Source organism: Miscanthus floridulus, chromosome 6, assembly GCF_019320115.1.
Source record: "Miscanthus floridulus cultivar M001 chromosome 6, ASM1932011v1, whole genome shotgun sequence".
In the NCBI taxonomy this organism is placed as follows: domain Eukaryota; kingdom Viridiplantae; phylum Streptophyta; class Magnoliopsida; order Poales; family Poaceae; genus Miscanthus; species Miscanthus floridulus.
In genome coordinates this window covers 115270542-115287569 of record NC_089585.1, presented here as the reverse complement: position 1 = coordinate 115287569, position 17028 = coordinate 115270542, and the positions used below count along the sequence as shown (strand labels likewise).

Sequence of the window (17028 nt, the reverse complement as noted above, 5' to 3'; positions counted from 1 at the left end):
CAATCAAACACACACTAATATCTCTACCATAGACGCCCCCCACCAGAGGACCCGCGTTGAGCTCGTCTTGTGATCCTGCCTGAGAACTATTCCACGAGTCGCGTGCGGTCTCGCTGGGAGAGCAAATACGAGGGCGAAACGTGGAATTATATCATGACACATTTATATTTCTCTATTAGGATAGGAAACATGAGTCGCATGCACCACCATGACATGAACGGATGTGACGGGGACGGATGCACGGTGGAACCATCAAGAGATTCGCTAGGCGAAGGCGACAAAAGCTGGGCATGGCAAGATACGAAGAGATCGTGCGGCGATCATCGGGAGTCCGATCTCCGATGCGGCCAACGCTGACGTCGGGAGCTGGGACTGCGAGTCTGCGATTCTGCGACTGACCCACGTGAGGCTTTTGCTGGCTCGCGGTCCGACCACTGAAAAAGTGCATCGGCGCATCATCTCGCACTTGGCATTCACGTCTCTCCTCTAGGGCGTGAGTAGGGCTAGTCGCCCACGCGCTAGCATTTGCGATGCAGGTTTTAATGGGTTGACCTATTTGACCTGTAACCCAAAAGTTAAGAATACGGTGTTATTATTACTCGTTGGGTCGACCCACTGTTCTTGGTGTTAAACGGTGTTGTGCTCCGTGGGTAACCCAACCTAAGCCGCCGTGCCCGAATTACCGTGCCGGCCCACCGCGCCTCCCGGTTGCCGCCGCGTCGCCCGTCCGTTGCTGCCCCGTCCGTCCGCTCCACCCGCATAACTCCCTAGGTCCTCCATCGACAGTCCTTCTCCACATCGATCTCTACCATGTCTCTACCTCACGCGCCGGTGATGGCGATGCCGCTGCACCCAGTGCTCAACGTGGAGGTGAGTCTAGGTTTCTCTCCCTCAGATCTCTGTATGTGTAAGGATTTCTTGGTAATAGGCCAGATTTCTTGGTAATAGGCCTTGACTCCCTTGGATCTCTATATGGCGCATGATGCATTTATTCTCTAGTTTTACTCAATTGAAAGTTGGGAGATTGGAGAATAGGAGAAGCGTGATGCGCTTTTGGTTCTTGTGGACGCATTCTGAAGTCAGTTCTTGTGAACGCATTCTGAAGTCAGTTCTTTGTGCTAGATTGCTACTCACTACCTTGAGCCCTTGGTGCTAGATTGCTAGTGTGAGTAAAAAGCTTGCTAAACAAGCACTGAACTTAGCTGCAGTGTCTGTCTGAAGTGAACTTGTGTTTTTCTATGGTTGTAGAGTTAGAAGATTTCAGGGTCGTTGGGTCTAGATTTTTCTTGTAGTTGTAGAATGGCAACAACTGATGGTTGAAGATGAATTTCCCGTCTAAAGAGATGCATTAGTTAGCAATAGGTAGGCCTTATTTCCCACACCACAAGCCACTGACTATCCTGCTATCTGCACGTGCATTTGCGATGGGACTCTTTCTCAAAATAAAGCCTCCTTAGAATTTTTCTTTTGGGTATATATATCCTCAAGCTAAATTTTGTTAAGAAAGTTGGGTCGTCACCATATATATACCCCAAAACTGCATGTAAATGTAATACTGTTCTCTAGACGATATTTCTCTTAGGATGAGCTTAGCTTATTTCCAATTGCAGAGATGGATGGATCAGTTGTGCTGAAAATTTACATATTGTTCATTATTAATATGTGTGATGATAGATGTGTCAAGAAATAAAATTTCGCCTCTCGCTGTCTAATAATCATGTCATACTTGTAGCGGGCCCTCCAAAGCTTGAGGTGGCCCACGTGTCAGGCCCACCTTGCTTGTTTTGTACTTATATTAATTAGTACTAAAAAAGCCTAAGCAAGCAGATTTGATGTCGTTGAGACAGCTCTGCAATGGGAATGTTTGCCTTGCAAGTTGAGGATATCTGCTGCTGCACTTCATTAGTAGTTTTGTAGTCTCTGCAGAGAACTTTTATATTTCCATGTTGCTGCTGTCACATAAGTCAACCTTTTGTTTTTCACACTATGGACAGTTCTTCAGTCGCTGCTACTCTGGGAATTGAGGAAGGGTTCTTTGGTGGTTCTCCTTCAGCGAGAACTCCACTAGTGGAGGTCATAATGCTAGGGCCAAGCAGCCCTAAAATAAACAGTCAAGCGAACAAGAGTCAACAATTAGATCAACAAGATTTGATCGGACGAAGAGAGCAAGGTGTCTGGTTGGTTCTCCCACTTTTAGGATAATCAATCAGATTCAAGTGTCTCCAACACTAAGGTCCCCTAGAAGCATGACAACTCAAAATTCTCGAAATTCATGTGGTAAGTAACAATTTCTATTGTTGATTATAGTACTACTTTTGCAACGTATGCGCAAGAGGTCACATGATAGATTTTGACTTCAACTATATAGGCTCTATAGTAGATAGTACATCTAGGAAACCGAGGTTTGTTTACGGGATGGAATTTGAACCTATCATTGCAAATGGTGAGGTCATTCGGGCCAAATGTATGCATTCTCATGATTATCTAAGTAAAAACAAAGCATACGAACCAGTCCTCTAAAGAAACATTTGGAATGGTGCAAATTAAGGTCTAGAGTCACTGAGTTGGTTGACAAAATCCGTTCTGGTTCAACTCCTAATGACAGTGATCGGTTGGATATGCATTGATACTTTCTTAATTCTCTTGTTATAAAGTTTTGATGTTCTTAATTCGGTTGTTGTTACAGTTGTACAAGATTTTGATAAATTTCGACCTAAGGAGTGATCAAACATCTGACCTTACTTCATAGGCGTAACGGTTAGCTTTGCATTCAAGGTGAAAACTATGATGCTCCAACATGACATGGATTTTGAAGTGAATTTGCATTGAAAGAAAATCTTATTGCATTCAACTTTAGTTAACTATAAAAGCACCATGCATGTCATTATAGTGTGTGGGAGTACTATGTTATTATTACTAAAAAATTCTCAACTGGTTGTGATAATTATGTGCATATAATCTAGGACATAAGAAATTCTCAGAAAAAAGCATCGGATATATATCTAATATCTTGGAGTTTTTGTTTCGGGGGTGTCACGGGGTCGGAACCGCGACAAGCATTGTTGTTCGAGTCAGTGTCAGAGTACGTGTCTCCAGTAGCTCGGGTGGACTCAAGAACACAAGAATCACAGAGAGGACGCAACGATTTATCCTAGTTCGGGCCAATCGATGCCCTACGTCCTGCAGCTGATGATCCTTATACTCAAGAGCACCCAAAATCGGGGGGCTACAACATAGTGTACACGAGGTAGAGAGAGATTTGGTAGAGGGTTAGCTCGGTGCTAATCATGAGGTTGCCTCGCCGCCGGTGGAGCCTTCCTCTCATCGGAGAGGAAGACAATGGGTGCGGTGGAGGAGCTCTCGGTGCCCCTCTCTGGGTTGATCTGCTCTCCGTGCTGAGCAGGAGCGGATCGATGAGGAATGGAATGATCTGTCTAGGATCGTGCTCCCCCTAATATCCAACCTTATCCCTTATATACCGAGATAGGTCGGGTACATAGCGGTTTGGGGGGTTGAGCCTATGGTCTATATGCGCCGGAGTCCAGGAGGGTCTTGTAGCGGTGCTTTGTGGACTGTGGCGGTGTTGTGGAGCCGAAGAAGCCCTGGGCGTCATCCGATTGGCCTGTTCTGACACGCTGAGTGCCAGGTTGTGTTGGCTTGGACCGGCCTCCCCCAGGTGCACCTTGTGGAGTCTTCTTGGTGGCAAGGGAGGTCGACTCGAGGGGCTGACGCGCGGAGAGCTTCTCTTCTTGTGTCATGCGCCCCGTGCATGACCCTATCGAGGGAGCGGCCGACAAAGCCACGCCCAGAGTGCTGCATCGTGGAGCCCCCTGTAGGGTCGAGATGGCGGAACCCATATGTTAGGATCTCGTCAGGGGGCATATATGAACCTGCATGGGAAATGTCTCATTCTTGAGAAATCCTATGGATGATGGAGGTCAAAAAGCACAGCCTATATAGTCCAACATAGTCAAGTCTTGGCTTTGTTCAATACAGAGGGTCAGAGATCAAATTAGGTCAATACAAATTGAGTCGGATTCAAATCCAAACCGCTGTTGCTTTTACATAGGGTCTACGAAACCAGTAGTAGAGTTAAAACCTACCTTAGACTCGCACATCTCTGTTGTCTTTGTTGTATGCTTGCATTTCACAAGTGTTTGCAAAATCTATATCAAGTTCCATCTTTTTGCATTCTTAGTGAGATTATTTTGTTATAGGTTTACATATCTTCGATAATTGTGGACCTTGGGAGTGTTGATCACAGGGAAGATCATTCAGAAGAGGAAGCTTTATTTAAGTTGTTGTTTAAGATCATTCTCAACTCCAAGTGCTTTTCTTTGTCGATGCAAATTAGTTTTTATTTGGAGACAACGGAGACAACAGGCATGGGTGTTATGCAGTGGTTCAGTAATCAGTAGTTCAATAACTTGAACTTTATGCAGATAACTTCATTTGGTAGCCATAAGTTATTAAACTTTATGCAGATAATTGTACCATTTTGTAGCCATAAGTTATTTGGCTGTGGATTAACTCTTTTTATTTGTCTGAGATTGTGATATTCTTCAGAGTTCAGTCTAAGCGTGTTTGATATGATTAGCCATCTCTTTGACATCTATCGTGCTGGTCACCATGGACACCTTCTTTTTTAGCGTATTGTTTGTTGCACGCAATGTAGAGGCAGGCGATATAATACATGACGTTCGGCTTCTTCGGCCTCATGCGGTCCGCCTCTACCATCTTCTTGTACACGTCCTTGACGCAGTCCCTAATGGTGGCGTTCATGCCAAGGTGGTTGGCCATGGTGGCGATGGCGTCAAACCCTTGACCAGCATATGCTCGGTCCGAGCCACCGGCGTTGACCCGCATCCTCAGCAGCGCATGGCCGCCCTTGCCCTAGTGCGTCGTCTGCAGGTTAGAGTAGGTGATGAAGGTGTTGATGAGAGAAGAGTCATTGTCGGGGTCCATGGTTACCGGCTGGCTTTAGAGGCGAGCAGTGAGCGGCTTTGGGAGCGAGCGGCGAGCGAGCTAAGTAGTAGATGATCAAGAGAGGCTTTGGGAGTGGAAAGGTTGGAGGCGAGCGAGGGCAAGAGTGGAGTGCCATATTTTTTATTTTTTGATGGAATAGAAGGAGCGTGATCCCCTACTGGAAAATTTTATTTATGGGCTGGCTTTAGGGCGAGCGGCATGCGTAGACTAGCGAGAGCGGCTTTGGGTGTGGAAAGGTCGCGGGGCGAGCGGCGAGCGAGAGAAAGGGTGTGATTCTCTACTAAAAAAATTTGTTAACAAATATATATCTCTTAGAGCATCTCCAAGATATTAGCAAAATCGTTTTCTAGAGGTAAATATGACTATTATTGAAGGGAAAATGTCTCCAACAAACTCTGTAAATGACTCTCTAAATTTAGTAGCTCTCCATTCTACCTCATTTGCTCTCTACTTTTGGATAACCTACCTCACTAGCCATCCTTTATAGAGTCTGTTGGAGTACTCTAATATTTTTGGTCAAATCTATTTTATAAAGTACCTAAATCAGTAAATTTGGCTAGTCTTTTTGGCTAATCTCTTGAAGATGCTCTTATAATTATAAACCCCACTAGCTATTTATCTCAACATACAAGTTGTCCAACTAGGCAATCCATTATCATATACAATTAAAATCCATAAGCACATACAATTGTAATGTCCACGATAGCAAGACCCACGTCATCGTGTCACGCAATTCACTGATCCGCAATTCCCGTAGCAACGCACGGGGAATGCTTCTAGTTTTATTAACAGGAGAGAAAAAAAAGCGCAGCAAACAAAAAAAAAAGGTGCAACACTGTATTTATAAAGAGCTCGCCCCTGCTATTGCTATCTGTAGAATTTTCTAGAACAAAAATATCTCAATGTTCTTGTACGTTGTATCAAAAATATGTCCTAGTTTTATTAACAGGAGAAAAGAAAGCGAGAGCAAGAGTAGAGCGCCGTATTTTTTATTTTTTTTATGGAATAGGAGTGTGATCCTTTTATTAACAAGTTGGCTTTAGGGCGAGCGGCATGTGTAGACTAGCGAGAGCGGCTTTGGGTGTGGAAAGATTGTGGGGCGAGCGGTGAGCGAAAGGAAGGGTGTGATTCTCTACTAAAATTTTATTAAAAATGTATATCTCTTATAATTGTAAACCCCACTAGCTATTTATCTTAATATGTAAGCTGTTTAATTAGGCAATGCATTATCATATACAATTAAAATCCACATCACATACAATTATAATGTCCATGTCAGCATGACCCACGTCATAGTGTCACACAATTCACTAATCCGTAATTTTCGTAGCCACTCACGGAGAATGTTTCTAGTTTTATTAACAAGAGAAAAGAAAGTAAAGCAAAAAAAAAAAAAGGTGCAACGCTGTATTTATAAAGAGTTCGCCTTTACTGTTGTTATCTGTAGAATTTTCTAGTACAAAAAAAATCTCAATGTTCTTCTATATTGTATAAAAATCCGTCCTAGTCTACCCTACCATATAATACACCAGTTAGAATAAATCTACAGCCACACAATAAATGCCTGCTCCACAGTCATAACCTATGCTACATCCACATCCATGAATGCACCTAAAAAATATAACACCATCAAAACAGATGCATCAGATTATCTCTTAGCCATTCTCTCTCATTACTCATCCAAATCCGACGGCTCATGTTTAGTGTGTCTGCTCTCTGTCGCCCTCCGAACGATCGCCCACCCCACGTGCCGCCCGCACCCGCCGCGGTTCGATTCCTGGCGGCGGCCTATCAATAAAAAAAGAAAACAGCATCCCGATGCTTCTCCTCCGCGCACAGGCTTCGTCCGTCTAGAACGCCGCCGCCGCCGCCGCCCTTGCCCCCGTCGTGGTGCCTCCTCCTCCCTCTGCCCCCATAGCTTCCTAGCCGCCTAGCGCCACCCCGACCACGGCGAGGTCGCGCTGAGAGCACCGTCCTCAACCCCCGCCGCGAGGTCGCAACCCTCGCGACGGCGCGCAGAGGCGCGAGTAGGCCTGGTCGCGACGTCGCGGCATCCCGGCAGGGCGGCTCAGCGTGGCGACGCACCCGCGCGACAGCGCCGTGGTGGGGGCAGGCCCGGTCGTGGCATCTCGGCGTCCTGGCGGGGCGTCCCAGCTCAGGCGCCCCAGCGCGGCGGCGCACACGGGCGACGACGCCAGAAGCCCCAAGCACGGCGACGCAACAGTGTGGGCGGACCCACCCATAGGGCAAGGTCCCCTCTGGGCGGATCCCAATCCGTGCGGCACTCAATCTAGGGGAGTCGAGGACTCAAGGTTGAAGATGACGAGAGGCAGGCCTGGCCGCCTCCATGGGCCCTCGGCAGCTCCCGCAGTCCGGCCTCCCGTCCCGAGGAGCCGCTGCTTCCTCCTTCTGCACATGATGCGGCTTGTTCTGCTCCCCATCCGTCGCTGGTGAGTCTTGTGCTAGCTCCTTTTCTTTGTTTTCAATTCAACTGAGAGTGAATCATTTCAGACTTTGAGCTACGCATGCAGCATGTGGCAGATTTTCCAGATGATGGAGCCGGCTAGCCGGCCATTGCGGTTTGCCAATTGCCATGTGCCCTGATGCCATCCTGGCACTCTCGTGGCCTCAAGACAATATGATCCTGTTGGCACTGGGATTTGGAAGGATCTTCTCAAGGACAACCAAAGAGCAAAGAAAACCATTTTATTTGCTCTGACTAGGACTGGGACCTCATCCAACAAGGAACACATAAACAAATATACCAATGGCCTTCTTGAAAATGAAATCTACAAATTGATGTAGATTTTGTATTGAAAAGATGATGCAGATTGCAATTCCGTCCATCTGGCATAGGTTAGTGTTCTGCACGGATATTAAAAAAGTTGTGTAGAGAAGATGACACTTACTGTGCTGTTAATACTCCTGCCTTTGCCCTGCGGGCTGCAGATCTTTTTTTGTTACAATTTATTTAGAAAGGTTCGCGGACTCGTGATTAGTGTTTCATGCTTTCGCTAGATTGAGCACTGAGGCTGTACAGTATGTGACAGTTTTTCATGAAATACAGGATTACTGACGATATTGATGCTAAGGAAGTGGCTTTCGTCCAGCATGTATATATCTGATGTTCACAAGCTCTAAGATGCATTTAGTTTAGTTTTTAGAAGTGATTTGAGATTTTTATCATTTTGCTTTTAGCTATCGGGAAACTGTCATTTTTGCTTTTTAGAAGTGTTCAGGCTGTTTACTTAACATGTACTAATCCAAAATTTGATTTGTGCATAAAGTTTGACTGATGCTTCTACAGTAATCTTTTACAACGTTTTCAGTGAGATAAGGTTTATGATAACATTGGAATGCTAGCTTTGCTATTGGGATACTATTGTCAGAAGCAGATTGGAATTGTAATTTGTAAATGAATCATTTTTTAGGAACATGTAAGTGCGGTTGCATCTAGGTTTTGACACTCATGAGCGATGTGTTCTGCGGGAGATAGGAGCGCTCATGTGGTAGGGTTATTGTAGCTTTGGGCGATCGTGTAGTAGCCTCATGTGTAGGGTTATTGTAGCTCTCTGGGAATTTTATTACAATTGTGTTGTCAATGTCCCAAATGCTCATTTCTAGACTGGTAGATATAACTTACAATCGTTAATGCTTGTTTTTTTCATAACACCTTCTATTTGTTTGGTGTCTCCATTTAGTTTTCCTCTGTAAACATTGTGTTTTCATTTTGTTTGCAGCCATATCTTGTTCATGTCAATACTTTTTCTGAAGAAATTATTTATGCTTGGATATTTTCTTGCGCAGTTAACCATAGATTCCATACTGCAAGTACAAGCTCTGCGTGATACCCCTTGAAACAGGAAAGAAACAATCATCTGTATTTCTTGTTAACAACAAGAGGAAGGCCTATTTTGCAAAGACAATGGATGACAGGTCCATCATAAAGCAGGTCAAGAAAACAAAGTTAATCATCATTTATTCAATTTGCCCCTGATTACTTTAAGCACGTTTACCATTCTCTAGACACTGGAAGCCAAACTTGCCCTGCTAAGATATTGGGAATCTATCAGGTAGTTATATCGAGCTTGTGTTTGATTTCAATTTGTTTTTCTAGCTTTTTTTCATCTGGACTCACTTGCCTGTTCAGGATAAGCAAATTAGGCAAGTCACCGAGATAAAGATCGACTTGACGGTGATGGAAAGTCTTCTCTTTGGCCACAATATTTCACGAGTCCATGACCTCAAAGGCACTGTTTTTTCACGATGCGTCACTGACTCAAAATGATAATGATATCAGCCTGTTCGCTTGCTCGTAAACGATCGTAAATTTCCAGCCAGGAACAGTGTTTTTCCTCTCACACCAAACCAGCCAGCAGTAAATAATCCACGATACGATACGGCCTCCCGAACAGGCTATTGTTTACCTCGACCAAAATTATGTCGAGTACATGCTCAAAGATATTGTGTAAAAATTGAACTATGAAAAAAAAACATTGGTTGTTTTCATGTGCGTCTCCAAGATAAATCTGTTGCGTTAGCACGGGCATTATACTAGTTTTATTAAGAGGAGAAAAGAAAGCGTAGCAAATAAAAAAGGTGCAGCGCTCTATTTATAAAGAGCTTGCCCTTATTGTTGCTATCCGTAGAATTTTCCGGAACAAAAATACCTCAATGTTCAATGTTCTGGTATGTTGTATCAAAAATTTTGTTTAGACAGTAAAAAAAAAGATGCTGGGTGCGGGCCTGCCCATACGCGCAGTTAGCCCGCCCCGCAAACCAAAGGCCCGCGCGACTGCAGGCCTCTTCGGTACTCGCCTCTTGCGAATTAGAGCAAGTATAATAAAGCCACATAAGCGGGCTGTATACGAGTCCACGTCAGAAAAATCCTTCCTGGATGAGAGACAATGAAAGAGAGAGACGTGAGCTGGTGCTTTGCTTACCGCCCGGCTGAGCACGTCCCACGAGATAAAAAACGCCTGCTCCCAGCCGACGGTGACCGAAAAACTGGCGTTTTGCTTTGTACCGAAGAATCTCATTCGTTGTGCGCCTGCTCTTTGCATGTCATGCACATGTACCCAGGCACACCGATAAAGCAAGCCATTATACTAGTGAAGGTGTTAACACACCTGGCATTATATTTAGCCGGCTGCCGGCTGGGTTACTATCCTTGCTCTTAGGGCTCAAGGTGAAACGTAGGATTCGAGATCCCAAGGATTCGGGCACTGTTCACCCCTTTGGATCGCAGGAAACGGACGTAGGAGAAACGGAGGAAACCTTCCTATACTAGCCATTCCAGAGGAAAAATTGAGGAAAACTAACATCCACGCTGACCTCTTTTTTTCCATTCCTTCGCGCTGGACCGAGGATAACCACATCGCTCGATTGAGTTCATCGCAGTTCCTCAAGCACGACATAGACGAAGCCAAAAGAAACAGCAAACGGAGCTTGTCGCGTTGGTCCGGCCGCCTGCCGCTGCCCGCCGCCGCAACTCGTCGTCGTCGCCCGCCCGCCCGCCCAGTGCGAGCTCGAGGTCGTCGTCGCGCACGCCGCTGCAACTCGTCGTCGCCTGTCCGTCAGCTTGCGGCACCACCGGGCCGTGTTTGCCACTCGAGCTTGCAGCTTCGCGCGGTCGCGTGCGCGTCCTGCCTGCTGCTGGCAACGACGCTGAGAGACAGGGCATAAAGTGAAATGAGTGGATAAAAACGACGGGGAAGGGATAAGATCGAGTTGTATAGTAGGATCGCACAGCTAGCTCAGGCTATGGTCATGAAGTACTAGTGGCCCCACTTGTAAGTGGCTTCATTCTATCTACTTTTCCATTTCTTTCTAATGACATTACCAACCAAATATATAGTTGGCTAATATGATACGAATAGGTGATTTAAGTTTCCTAAGTTTTCCATTCCTACAGACTTCATGTGCCCATCCAAACAACAAGCACCCAAAGTTTCATACGGTTTTAATCCTCTATTTCTCACCTGCAATCTTATCCTATCCGTGCGTTTCTCCTACTAGCAAATATGCATGTGCGACAAGCACATGTTTCTAAAAAAATTTCAAATGTAATGGATATTTCAATTGATTTGACAATATACAATAAAGGTAGATGGCAAGTGCTTGATCGATTTGATCAAGTCGTGTAGAACAAGGTTTAAATTGTTTTGTGCGTTAGGATGCCTTAGCTGCATATATTGTTGCACTTTGACTTGACACCTCCTTAAACAGCTCATGTTGCCCCTATCTTATCCTATTTCCATACTTCTGTCAATCCATCCTCGTATGCGTGGAGAACCCCATCCTTGTATGGGTGGAGAACCGGTCGTGGTCTCAGTTGTGCTACCGGAGGCTCAGGTCGGAGAAGAAGCACTTATCTTGGAGTGAGCTCCTTTTCATACTTGGCTACCCAACATTTACTGTTGGCACGCACAAACAATGTGAGTGGCTATGACTTTATTAATGACGTAATAAGATTGCGCCTCAATGAATAGATATAAAATAATGTGATATAAATAAACAAGCGTATGTAGATGCAAAATTATTATGACTTAAATAGTGTAGCATTAATTTATTTAACAGGTCCATTAAAACATAACTTTATGTTTTTTTCCTTTTTGGCCACATAAAGTAGAGGATAAAGCACATGCACGAGATCTTTTTTTCCATTATTTCTTAGAAACATGTTTAGATTTTTGTTTTTCACCCTTTTTGTCATACATTATTTAGATTTAAGGGATTGTCTGTCCCTCACATGTGAATTGTTGTTGTGTGTGTCTTGATTTTATTTCCACCTCCATGTTGTAGCTGCTGTTTATTCACAATGTGGTATCGTACTTGACTCATGTACCTAGTAATAAACGTGAAAAAAAAATGGTTCAAGTCAATCACGGATGACGGAGGGCTCATATAGCATGACATGTAGATCAAACAGTTGTTATCGAGAAAGAGTAAGATCACGTATAACACGGTTATTATAGAAGGAGAGCCCCATAAAAAAAACTCGCTCTTTTACGGTGTGAGATGTGTGATGATAATGATTATATGACTAATAAATATATAGTAAAAGCTATTTTTTTAATTTAAAAATAGTAGTTGGGAAATTTAAAAATAATAGCTGGGAACGAGGTTAAACGGGTTCTCTCGCAGATCGGACTCGGAGCAGACCTGCATGACGCGGACGTCGGCGTAGAGTCTGAACTGTGCACGTAACATGCAGATAGAGGCAGCCAAGGTGAGGAGTCCAACAGAGTTAGGAGTCGGATCGGCCTAAAATAAACGTGAAAAAAAAAGATAGTTCAGGTCAAGGATAGAAGTTGTACTTGACTCATATACCTAAATAAACGTGACTTATGAGATGTATTTGAGATTGAATAGGAGTATTACATCTTACATGTAAGATCATGGATTACGGAGGGCTCATATAGCACGACGTGTAGATCGACGGTTGTTATAGAGGAAGAGTAAGATCACGCACAACGGAGAGCTCATATAGCACGGCTTATAGATCGAACGGTTATTATAGAAGGAGAGCCCCCTCAAAAAGATTCGCTCTTTTATAGTGTGATTCCTATGTTCTTCTAATCCTGCGTTCCAAAAAAAAAAAAAGCCCTTAGCTGGGAACGTGGAAAAAGGCTACTCCCTCCTGTAGACCTGCACGCCGCCGTCCGTGGGCCATGGAGTATGAACCCTTGTCAAATGTCAACGAGGTAGCTGCAACCACTCACTGTTAAGTGTTATCCTATTAGCGGTAGTAGGTCTGCAGTCACTAGAAAAAAGATAGAGAAGAAACTTTTGATGTTTCTCGGTTACGAAATTCTATTTGCCTTTTTAAATTGTAAAATCAGATTTTTAAATTTTCAGCTTTGGAAATGATCCGATTTATCTCTATAAGCAGTTTTAAAATCAGTTTAGCAGGTAATGACATGCTGCCATATTGGCCATCCTACTTGATTGTCACATCAACATCGATAGAGATAAATTAGACTCTTGCAATAGTTTAGGAACAATTAGAATTTCTCCAAAAAATTATAGAATAATTTTTCAACAAATTATCTAGTTTTTTTCTTAGGAAAATATACGCTTAAAAATACTACAATATAATAGGCTCCGTGGGTTTTTAGGTCGACCCAAACCCACGGAGCCTATGACACTGGTGACCAATGGGAGTATATTGTTTCTAAGGAACCTTGTTTGTAGTTTTAGGCTCCGTGGTTTTGGATCGACCCAAAAACCAATCAAAATATATTGGGTAGTTTGGGTCAGTTTCTAGCTCGATAAATTATGACCCACTTGCATGCTTGATGCTTGGCTGCTTGCATCTCCTGGGCCGTATAATGCAGATTGCAGAAAGATGCGCATTTAGTTTGCTACTTAAAGTGTCATAGCTTGCATTCTCACGTGCAGGATTGAAATACGATGCAACTTTTCTCCGACAACCAAACACACCCGTGGATTGCAACACAACTCAATTGGACAGACACCTTGTGCCTACGGTTTCATTGTTCCAATAAATATAGGGCGTAATTGGTTTCACTGTTTGGTTGATCGTATCTTATTAGTCTAGCTGAGAAAATACATTGTATTGATTGCATGTATCAAGATATGTTGCGTGACATAAAAATAATACAAGTTTATGACAATAATTTTTATTTTTTGCACCTATACTCTTAAAGTACTTATTTTATTTTATTATGCCTTAGAATTCTTTAAAATATATTAGTATCATCTAATATGTACTAAATTGTATGTACTAATAATATCATTAGTTCGGTAAGCTCTTACATCCAGCGAGCCATCAAAGATCACGGTTTCCTTCAGTCTATAGTTTCACTTGTATGCGAACGGTCGAACAGATAACCCCTGAGAAGTGGATCTTGCTGGCCAGGTGGTGCAAGGCTCGACAGTGACCACTACCAGGCAGTGCTCCTACGACTCCTACGAGATGCATGCATGGCCCCATCCCATGGACCCGGGCCTAGCTTTGACTGGCCGTGCCATTTTTTTAAAAAAAAAATTCCTCTCGCCATTGTCTGCATGAGCGCATCGACTTCCTTCCATCTCTGATCTGTCCCATAAATACTTGGCCACCGTCTTTCCTGGCCTTCCATTTCCAAAAAAAACACAAGCATAAAAGCAGTGGATACCACCGCTCCATCAGCCTGCTATGCCTCGGCCGGCTGGTAGATCATCCCGGAGTAGTCGACTGGAATAACGAACTGGCGCAGGAGGCGAATGGCGACCATGAAGCTGGGTTCCAAGCCGGAGATTTTCGTCCTCGAAGACCTCACATGGTTATCTCGATTTTCTCGTTTTCTTTCAGTTGTGTCGTTGATTCACGATACGTTCTCCCTTATTTCAAATTACTGGGATATGTACATTATGTAGGCCAGATTTCTACGAGAAATATGCCAATCTCTTTTGGCACAGTAAATCCTAAATTATGTCCTTTTTTATGGTAGCGTCTCTATATCCTTCTTGCCTCCAGTTTAAAAGCGAATTTTACTCCTGATGTCACAGTATGCGGCGCTTCAATGAATTTTATTCTGTGAAGTACTGCATGTGCAAAAGTGGCCCATTTCTACCGGATCAGCTACTCTACCCATACCCATGCATCTTCCTCGGATCGAGCATTCTATCTTTAGAATTCAAAAAAAAAAATCACATTTTCACCTTGATGTCATGTATTCCCAGGAGATGCACGACCGAGCTTGAGAGTGATGTTGTTGTGGAAGTAGGAGAGATGTCCTTCTACCTCCACAAGGTTAGTTAGTGCCGCATTTTATTATTGAATCTCGATCTCGGCTTGCTCTGAACCACCGCGCCTCTTGGGTGGTATGCATGCAGTTCCCGCTGCTGAGCCGGAGCGGCGTGCTGCAGCGGATGATCAGCGAGTACCAGCCTCCAGCGGACGGCGGCGGCGGCGGCATGTGCACGCTGCAGCTGGACGACATCCCCGGAGGCGCCAAGGCCTTCGAGCTGGCGGCCAAGTTCTGCTACGACGTCAAGATCGAGCTCAACGCGCTCAACGTGGTGTGCCTCCGCTGCGCCGCCGAGTACCTGCGCATGACGGACGACTACGCCGAGGGCAACCTCATCACGCAGGCCGAGTCCTTCCTGGCCGACGTGCTCGCCAACTGGAAGGACTCCATCAAGGCGCTCGAGACCTGCGAGGGCGTCCTCCCCACCGCCGAGGACCTGCACCTCATCTCGCGCTGCATCACGGCGCTGGCCTCCAGGGCCTGCGCCTCCGACGCCGCCGCACCGCTGGTCAGGAACGCCAGCGTCGTCGACAAGGACGCGCTCTGGAACGGCATCCGATCGGGCGACACGGTGTCAGCCGCGGTGGCGGTGTCCGGGATGGACTGGTGGTACGAGGACGTGTCGTTCCTCAGCCTGCCCATGTTCAAGCGCCTCATCCAGGCGATGGAGGCCAAGGGCATGCGCGCCGAGAGCATCGCCGGCGCCATCATGTTCTACGCCGGGCGGTTCCTCCCGGGGCTGAAGCGCGACACCAGCTTCAGCAACGCGCTGGCCAGCTACGGCGCCGAGGGCAGCGGCGGCGGCGGCGGCATGAGCAGCCGCAACATCACCCCGCGCGCCGCCAGCGTGTCCGCGCCGTCGGAGGGCGACCAGAGGTACTTCCTGGAGGAGATCGTGGCGCTGCTGCCGACCAAGAAGGGCGTGGCCTCCACCAAGTTCCTGCTGGGGATGCTGCGCAAGGCGATGCTCCTCCATGCCAGCCCGCTGTGCCGGGAGAACCTGGAGCGCCGGATCGGCGCGCAGCTGGAGGACGCATCGCTGGACGACCTGCTCGTGCCCAACCTAGGCTACCACGTCGAGACGCTCTATGACATCGACTGCGTGCAGCGGATCCTGGACTACTTCATGTCGTCCACGGACGGGATCGGGACCGGGTACACGTCGCCGGCTCTGGCAGAGGAGGGTGGCGGCAGCCTCGGGATACCCCAAGGCGGGACGCCGTCGTCGTCGCTGTCGCCGATCACCATGGTGGCCAGGCTCATGGACGGTTTCCTCGCGGAGGTGGCGCCGGACACCAACCTGAAGCTGCCCAAGTTCCAGGCGCTCGCGGCCGTGGTGCCCGACTACGCGCGCCCCGTCGACGACGGCATCTATCGCGCCACCGACATATACCTCAAGGTACACATCGCTGAGCTGTGGGCATTCACGGTTCCTTTCGTGATCTTTTCGGCATGCACCTGTACGTATTGCAGTCGCACCCGTGGCTGTCAGAATCGGAGAGGGAGCAGTTGTGCCGGCTGCTGAACTGCCAGAAGCTGTCGCTGGAGGCGTGCACGCACGCGGCGCAGAACGAGCGGCTGCCGCTTCGGGTGGTGGTGCAGGTGCTCTTCTTCGAGCAGCTCCGCCTGCGCACGTCCATCACCGGGTGGTTCTTCGTGTCCGACAACGCGCCGGGGGGCGACGGCGCGCGCCCACACTCCGGCGGCGCCATCGTCCCCAAGGGCGCCGCGGCCATCGTAGGAAGCGCGCAAGCAGAGGCCGACAGTGACGTAGAGGGCGACGCACCCGAGGGGAAGGAGACCATCACCGACGTGAAAGTGCGGGTGTCGGAGCTGGAGAAGGAGTGCAAGAGCATGAAGCAGGAGATCCGCCGGCTCGGGAAGCCCCGGAGGTCCTGGAGCCTCCTCCCAAAGAAGTGCGGTTTGGGGGCCAAGGTGCAACAAGCTCAGACCGCCATGAGCGGCAAATAGATTATTTCCCCACTCATTTGTTTATATTATATAGGCAGGAGCCTCGATTTTATTCCCTAAGTCTTATCATCTGCTTGCTACAATAACAGTTTCTGATCTAGCTAGCCCTAGTGTTATGCAATAATTACGTGCAGATGAATTGCACGGGATGATAATAAGCTTTAGCTTCAGCACAGCCAGCAATATCTTCTCATGTTTCTGTTATTACTGGAACTTCTGTTGCCTAATACAATATCTGAACCATACCTTGATAAAAAGATACAGTAAGCAAAGACAGAGAAAAACAAAAACAAAAACAAAAACAAAAACAAAA

General features: G+C 46.4%; 1 protein-coding gene and 2 long non-coding RNA genes across 5 annotated transcripts; all 3 read left to right on the top strand.

The window, feature by feature from the left end:
* Positions 1-182: 182 nt before the first annotated feature.
* On the top strand, positions 183-4573 carry LOC136459157 (uncharacterized). 2 transcript variants are annotated; one of them, XR_010760150.1, is made up of 4 exons: positions 183-870; positions 1995-2277; positions 2687-2775; positions 4218-4573. It is a non-coding gene; the product is annotated as an uncharacterized lncRNA (long non-coding RNA). The 2 variants fall into 2 exon arrangements; XR_010760151.1 differs by lacking the exon at positions 2687-2775.
* A 2278-nt stretch (positions 4574-6851) lies between these two features.
* Positions 6852-9263, top strand: LOC136459156 (uncharacterized). The gene is made up of 4 exons (XR_010760149.1): positions 6852-7436; positions 7518-7842; positions 8794-9059; positions 9137-9263. It is a non-coding gene; the product is annotated as an uncharacterized lncRNA (long non-coding RNA).
* Positions 9264-14072: 4809 nt separating this feature from the next.
* LOC136456675 (BTB/POZ domain-containing protein At5g03250-like) lies at positions 14073-16919 on the top strand. Of its 2 annotated transcripts, XM_066456611.1 has the most exons (4): positions 14073-14276; positions 14677-14746; positions 14830-16143; positions 16218-16919. In XM_066456611.1, exons 1-4 carry the CDS (start codon positions 14218-14220, stop codon positions 16713-16715), a joined length of 1941 nt encoding a protein of 646 aa, XP_066312708.1. In that variant the 5' UTR covers positions 14073-14217; the 3' UTR covers positions 16716-16919. The 2 variants fall into 2 exon arrangements, with proteins under 2 accessions (XP_066312708.1, XP_066312709.1); XM_066456612.1 differs by lacking the exon at positions 14677-14746 and having other exon boundaries at positions 14074-14276.
* Positions 16920-17028: the final 109 nt, after the last annotated feature.